General features: G+C 45.0%; 1 protein-coding gene across 7 annotated transcripts in view; it reads left to right on the forward strand.

Annotated features, from left to right (window-relative positions):
• Champ1 (chromosome alignment maintaining phosphoprotein 1) overlaps positions 1–7504 on the forward strand; it is a 10221-nt gene extending 2717 nt beyond the window's left edge. For 4 of the 7 annotated variants that reach the window (XM_031339153.1, XM_031339152.1, XM_031339155.1 and 1 more), the window contains exon 2: positions 3554–7504. In XM_031339153.1, the coding sequence (XP_031195013.1) occupies positions 3595–6000 (2406 nt within the window). In that variant the 5' untranslated portion in view covers positions 3554–3594 and the 3' untranslated portion in view covers positions 6001–7504. Of the gene's footprint in view, positions 1–3550 lie in introns of all 7 variants that reach the window. The other 3 variants (XM_031339154.1, XM_031339151.1, XM_031339157.1) reach the window with 1 other exon arrangement.

Genomic DNA, 7504 nt, shown 5'->3' on the forward strand with positions numbered 1-7504 from the left:
AAAGCTTTTTTTTTTTAAACTAAGTTTAATAGTAAGTTAATTGTAATGGATTACCTGACGTGGTGGTACACACCTGTAATCCACCCTTGACAGGATGAGGTGGGATGATCTACCTGCAAGCTTGTTTGTTTTTCATTTATTTATTATTTATTCACTTTCATCTCCTTAGCAGCCCACTCTCCCAGCAAAACATTCTTACCTAGAGCTAGAGACTACAGGACTGCCTGAGGTTTGTGAGGTTGATATGTGGATTACGAGTGCTTGCTAAGGGTCCCTCCAGCTGCTTGTGCTGGCTTTCCGCTGTTGTCTTCTGCTGCCCTCTGCCAGGCTCTGCTTATTTGCTGCTGGTAAGCAAACCGTTTAGTGTTAGGGTTGCGTTTTTCTGTTGATGCTTTATTTTTGAGACAGGGTTTTTATTTCCCAGGCCTGGAACACCATTTGTAGCTGAGGATGGCCTTGAACTTCTGATCCTCCTTCAAGCTCTTGATGTCTTGACATGAGCACACAGGTCTCCTTTAGTTATAAAGTCTGAGTCTTCATGGAGCAATATTAGGACTGATGAGGTCCTTTCTGAGCACACCCCGCCAGGGAGAGGAGAGGGTTCCAGGGTGAGCCTGGTTCTGTGAGAGCTGAGATGTCGGGGTGGCTAGGATGCTGACTGCATCTGACTGGGTTTGAGGGACTTGAAGGAAGGACTGCCTGTGCTATAGGGTGACCCCTCTCAAGGGTGGATAGGTTGCCTATTGGATGACAGAATGGACTGTACAGAGGAAGAGAACACCTTTCTTTTGTTCCAGCACTTGAGAACCAGAAGGGAGATTCCCATGAGTTTGAGGCCAGCTGATCTACATGGCAAGCTACAGGAAAGTCAGGGGTACATAGTGAGTCCCTCCCTGCCTGAAAAAAACAAACCAACAATACTAGTAATAATATCTTAAAATAGGACTTATGAAAATTAAAAATGTTAATAAATTCTTGGGTTCAGTGTTTTTGAAATTCGAGTAAGCCTGTGGTATTAGATGTTGCAATCCTAGCTGCTCACTGAGGACACAGAAGGAATGTAAATATGGTTGCACCATTGTCTCGATCATAGAGCGTGTTACATATGCTCAGCAGTGACCAGCACTTTTGCTAAGTGATAGAATATCGTTGAAAGGGAAATTAGATTTATTTTTAGAGACACAGTATTACTGTGTTTCCCAGGCTAGCCTCAGCACTCACTCTTAGGTTCAAGTGAGCCTCTTGCCCTTAGCTTCTTGAATAGCCAGCCCTGCCAGCCTGTGGGCATATACCACTACAATGAGAGAAGAGTGCAGTATGACTGAGTTTACTGTGTGATGCTTACAGTTTATCAGTTACTGCTTCCTGTGCTGACGAGCTCTCATGCCAGAGTGGGCAATGCAAGTGGTGAGAAATAGGGAGAGAAGTACTGAAAAACCAGAATTCAGAATAAACATAAGACTTAGTAAATATTAAATGCAACATTGCACATTAAGCAAAGAAAGGGGTTTTCTAAGTTGAAACAGCTGATTTGGGGTAAAAAGAGGATAGGCTAGATTTCTCTGTCCTAACAGTAGATTAGAGATGCAAATTTAATGTTGCTAAGGATGGAGCTTAGGGCTGAGCATCCACTAGCATGTGCAAGGCCTGTATTCAACTCACAACACTACCAGAACTAAGCTACAGTGTGGATTGGGGCGATCTCAGAAAACCAGCTCCCAGGTGAAGAGTTCCGGGTACTCAGGCTGCTCTCCAGGGATCACCCCCTAGTTGCTTGTCCACTATGTAGTGGCTAGCCCTAAAAACATATACAAGGAACACTAAGTGAGCTGAACAGGTTGTATTTGTGTGGAGGAGGGGGGGAGGAGAGTAATGATTAAAGAAAAAGTCATGAATTTAGTGGGAGGCCTGACACAGGATTATGTAAATACAGTACATATCTATGAAATTTTTAAAGTAAGTTTTAAAAAATTTAAAAATTGAAAGTAAAATAAAATGAAAAACAGCAAACCAAAGGATGGGAGTATTAGAAAGAGTGAAGTGACCAACATTAGAAAAACATACTAAATGATTAAAAACTAGCAGGATAAGAAAGCATGACATAAGCCATGTGTGGTGCTGTGTTTGTAATCCTAGCATGTGGGAGGCTCAGGCAGGTGAATCAAGAGCTTGGGGAAGTGGGCCAAACTGCTACATAATGAGACCCTGGCTCACAAAAAGCATAGCTTAGAAACCCAGATGCTAAGCCTTAAGTTTTAAATTTTGTATGTAAACCAATATATGTTTTACAAAAACCATTTGTGGTTAGATACTATAAACTAATGAGATAAATAATAAGCTGGAAAATATTTTAGATAAGAGCTGTTTTCTTTGTAATTATATATTAAAGTTTACAACTAAGAAAGGCAGACATAGAAAATGAACCAATACCTAATTTTTAAAAAGACAAAAGGCTAGTAGGGAAATTGTTCAGTCTTTCTCACGAAAGAAGAGCACAGTAGAGCTGGGTGTGGTGCTGGACTCCTGTAATCCCAGCATTCAGGAGGTTGACGCTGGAGGTTAGCCCGAGTTTCAGGTCAACTTGGGCTACATAGTAAGTACCAGGCTAACCAATGTTACCTATCAAGAACCTGCCTTTCAAAAAAGAAAAAGGAAGTAAACAAACTCATGGAAAATGACAGTAAATGGCCGTAGTGAGATTCTTCTCGTGTACCAAGGAGTTTTGATTTTATTCAGCTTTGAGGAGTTGGGAAACTCTTTCTCACCTGTACTCTTGGTGTATTTTAAAATTCAAACAGCCTTTACCAAGTATTAATCTACTAGAAATATTTTCTACAGAAGCACTCTTTTATACAAAAAGTAGACGGCAGTTCTGTCCTTACTCTATAAAAATGTCCTGTGGGTTCTTAAAGCAAGTGGGCACAGGGTTAATGTGAGCCTGTGTGTGAATGCCTTGTGCTTGTGCATGGCTGAGTTCCTCAGTAACACTAGTCATGGTGAACAAATTGGCCAAAAACTCCATGATGGCTGTCCCTGTCTGATGCCTGTGCTGAGGTACCCTGAAGAGCTCTGTAAGGAGCTTACTCAGAGGCCTTTTTGACAATCTTTCCATAGCTAGACTTCATAATTCCCTGGAATGGATCTAAAGTTTCTTCCAAGATGTAAGTCCACTAGCTATGTATCGGCTCTGTGTGTGGACAGCCTGTTAATTGAGGATTTTAGGGCCTAAGTGTAAAGCTACAGTAAGTAGTCAGCTCACTCTTGAGAAACTGATTAACCCTGGGCGAGAGCGAGTCAGTCAGTGTCTCTCAAGTGTGGCCTTGTCTTCACGCAGAAATGAAGATGTGCTTGAATGACACATTAGGGTTAACTGAGATGACCTGTATAAAACTCAGAGCGCTGTGGCTCAGCCAGAAGTTAATCTCCCTTGTCTTTGAAATTGTGTAGCCATTTTTAGTGAAGCACATACCATTCTGCACCCAGAGCTGTACAAGCCCAGTATTGTGCTCAGCACAGAGTCCTTTGGAAATAACTCCTTTTTTTGTTGCAGCAGTGTTGAAGTCTTTCAAGTGCAGTCCTGCCGTGTGACAGAAGATGGAAGTGTGTCAGGAATTGCGGAAACCAGCGATAAGCCTGGAGTGTGGGCACTGCAGTTTCAGAGGCACCGATTACGAGAATGTGCAGCTCCACATGGGCACCATCCATCCTGAATTCTGTGATGATATGGATGCTGGAGGACTGGGCAAGCTGATCTTTTACCAGAAGAGTGCAAAGCTCTTCCACTGCCATAAGTGCTTCTTCACTAGCAAGCTGTACTCCAATGTGTACTACCATATCACATCCAAACACGCAGCCTCAGACAAGTGGAGTGACCAGCCAAAGGAGCAGCTGAGCAAAGAGACAGAGGCTGGGAAAAGCCCTTCCCTTCCTGAACATCAGAACCCAGCCTTTGACCCAGCAGAAGTGAGGCCCACTCCAGCCCTCCCCATAGAAACACAGAAAACTAGCCCGAGTTTGTCTCCAGAGTCTCAAGCGTCTGTTCCTCCAGTTCTGGAGCCTCAGAGCTCTGCTCCTGTTAGTTCGCCTGAGCCACAAGCCCCTTGTCTTCCTGCTGAGGCCTCAAAAACTGCTCCTGTTTCTTCCCCCGAGTGTCTAGACCCACCCTGTGAGCTGCCTGAGCTGGAGAAGCCTGAGAGAGTCCCTTCTCCTGAGTCAGTAAAGTCTGCTCTTGTCAGCTCCAAACCCCCAAAGCACTCTCCCTTTGCAGACACAGGGGCTCCGCCTTCAGCCTTGTCTCCAGAATCACCAGTTCTGGCCACTTCTCCTGAACCTTGGGGGCCATCCCTCACTGCATCTCCAGAGTCTCGGAAGCCAGCGAGGACTGCCTCACCTGAGCCAAGGAAGCCATCCCCATCAGAGTCTCCTGAACTTTGGAAGCCATTCCCTGCCATCACTTCCGAGCCTCGGAGACCAACCCCAGCAGTATCACCAGGTTCCTGGAAGCCAGGGCCACCTGGTTCTCCTAGGCCTTGGAAATCCAGTCCTTCAGCAACATCAGGACCATGGAAGTCATCTAAACCTGTTCCACCTATGTCTCCTGGACCTTGGAAGCCAATACCTTCTGTGTCACCTGGGCCTTGGAAACCTGCTCCATCTATGTCCACTGCATCCTGGAAGTCTTCAGTCTCATCTGGTTCCTGGAAATCGCCACCCACATCTCCGGAGTCATGGAAGTCTGGTCCGCCTGAACTCCGAAAGACAGCCCTCCCCTTGTCACCTGAGCATTGGAAGGCAGTGCCCCCTGTGTCCCCTGAGCTCCGCAGACCAGGCCCACCACTCTCCCCAGAGATCCGAAGTCCTGCAGGTTCTCCAGAGCTCAGGAAGCCTTCAGGGTCACCAGACCTTTGGAAGCTTTCTCCTGACCAGCGGAAACCTTCTCCTGCTTCACTTGATTTCCCTGAGCCCCAGAAAAGTTCTTGTGGTAGTTCTGATCTCTGGAAGTCTTCCTTCATTATGGAGTCTCAGAAAGCTAACGTCTTCTCTGAGACGAGGAAACATGCTGCTTCTGGCTCCTCTGAGTCACCACAGGTAGCCCCAGACATATGGAAGCCTGTCTTGTCTATGGATGCTGAGCCGAGGAAGTCCACACTGTTTCCTGAGCCCACCAAAGCAGTCCTGCCTGCTTCTCCTGAGCCACGGAAACGTGCACTTTTCCCAGAGTCCCGGAAGCATGTACTTTTACCTGAGCTTCCCAAATCCGCTGTGTTCTCAGATGCCCAGAAGGCCACTGAGCTTAGTGAGGAAATACAACTTGAAGCTGTGGATGATGCAAAATGTGATAGTCTGGTCCAGGAGGGGCTTCTGGCCACATCCAAGAAACTGTTAGACGATGCTTTATCTCCTCCTTCAAAGAAGCTCAAGAAGGACAGCCAGGAGAACTCCGATGCTGAGCTCAGTAGCAGTGAATACATCAGAACAGATTTAGACACCTTGGACATGAAGGGCCAGGAGTCAAGCAGCGATCAGGAACAGGTGGATGTGGAATCTATTGACTTTAGCAAAGAGAACAAAATGGAAATGGGTAGTACAGAGCAGGCCAAAAATGTGCTTCAGTTCACCGAGGAGAAGGAGGCCTTCATCTCTGAGGAGGAGATCGCAAAGTACATGAAGCGTGGTAAAGGGAAGTATTACTGCAAAATCTGTTGCTGTCGGGCCATGAAGAAAGGCGCTGTCCTGCACCACCTGGTCAATAAGCACAATGTCCACAGCCCGTACAAGTGCACAATTTGTGGGAAAGCGTTTCTTTTGGAGTCTCTCCTTAAAAATCATGTGGCAGCCCACGGGCAGAGTTTACTTAAATGTCCACGCTGTAATTTTGAATCCAATTTCCCAAGAGGCTTTAAGAAACATTTAACTCACTGTCAGAGCCGGCATAATGAAGAGGTGAATAAGAAGCTGATGGAGACTCTTGAGGCGCCACTGGAGGAGCCGCAGATTTGATTTTCAGACGGTGGCCCTTGCTCTACAGTGTTGCTTGCCAAACTCTTTTAGCTTGTTGAGTAGCCTAAGTGGCTCAGTAGTGTGTGTGTGTAGTGAGTGTATCCTGTTTGTTTAAATAGTGTTACAAAGAATAAGTACTTGCATATTTTTTCATATGATCTCTTGTTTATGTGGCTGGCTATTTTATAAGTCAATACATTTTTGTTATAGATTCCAGATGGTTATAACTCATTTTCCTTAAGCTTATTTTAGTCATAATACAAAGAATGGGTGAAAGTAGGCAGGCCATTTAGTAAACAAGCAAGTTTAAACCTAATCAGAGCCTTTGTCCTACCCCGTGTGTGTGTGTGTGTGTGTGTGTGTGTGTGTGTGTGTGTGTGTGTGTGTGTGTGTGTGTAACTGATTTCAGAACATAGAAATCATTAGATGAAGGCTCAGTGGTAGAGCCTCGCCTAGCATGTTTTGCATACTTATCAGTTTCTGAGTTCTGTCCTTAGTCCTTTAAAAAAAAATAGAATGTATGAGAATTGAGCATGAAAAGTAAATTTGAGAAAAATTTGGTTTTTTTTTTTTTTGGTTTTTTGAGGCAGGGTTCCTCTGTGTAGCCCTGGCTGTCCTGGAACTCACTCGGTAGACCAGGCTGGCCTCAAAACTCAGAAATCTGCCTGCCTCTGCCTCCCAACTACCGGGCTTAAAGGCGTGCGCCACCACTGCCCGGCTTGAATCCTGTCTTATATCTTATTTTTTCATGTAAAATTAGTTAATAAATCTTTAATACTTTCTTGGTGTTCATTAATGTTTATGTTATAGAGCAGCCGTTCTCAACCTGGGGATGGAATGACCCTTTCACAGAAAGCACAGGTATTGACATTGTGATGATAGCAAAGTCAGTTACCTGAAGAAGCGTATTGAAGGTCACAGTATAAGGAAGGTTGAGAATGCTGTTGAAGAGACTTGGAGTCTTAGGGCTGCTGGCTTTCTGCTGATAGGACAGCTGTGTGGGTTTTTAAAGTTTGGTATTTTCTGCAGGCTGAGAGGACCATGTGATGAAGGACATTGAAGTCTTCCTTGTGAGGTCTTGCCCTGTACTTTCCTGCCAGCTCACATCAACAGATGATCCTTAATTGCCAAATGTGTTAGTGTTTGTACCTCCTACTCTGGGCCCTACGGACTTTCTGTTGGGGCTCAAGACCTGAGTACTAAGCAGGAGCTGAAAGTCTTCCAGATTCACAGTAAAAGGTTAATAAACAGCACTGGTGTGGCAGCGGTACACACTAGACTCGGGCGTGGCTGCTTGGGAGCTGAGTTGAAGAGGGTTCTCTTGAGCTCAACGTGGGCAGCACAGTGAGGTCCTGCCTCAAAAAGCATTCCTGTTTGAGAAACATTTTGCTTTTGTTTCACATGGTTTTGCCATTGTAAATACCTTGTATGTCACTGTGGATTATTCTAACATATTTTGTTGAATGTGTATCAACCAAATTAAAAAGGCTTTCATGTTAACATC

Source organism: Mastomys coucha, unplaced genomic scaffold, assembly GCF_008632895.1.
Source record: "Mastomys coucha isolate ucsf_1 unplaced genomic scaffold, UCSF_Mcou_1 pScaffold22, whole genome shotgun sequence".
Lineage (NCBI taxonomy): Eukaryota > Metazoa > Chordata > Mammalia > Rodentia > Muridae > Mastomys > Mastomys coucha.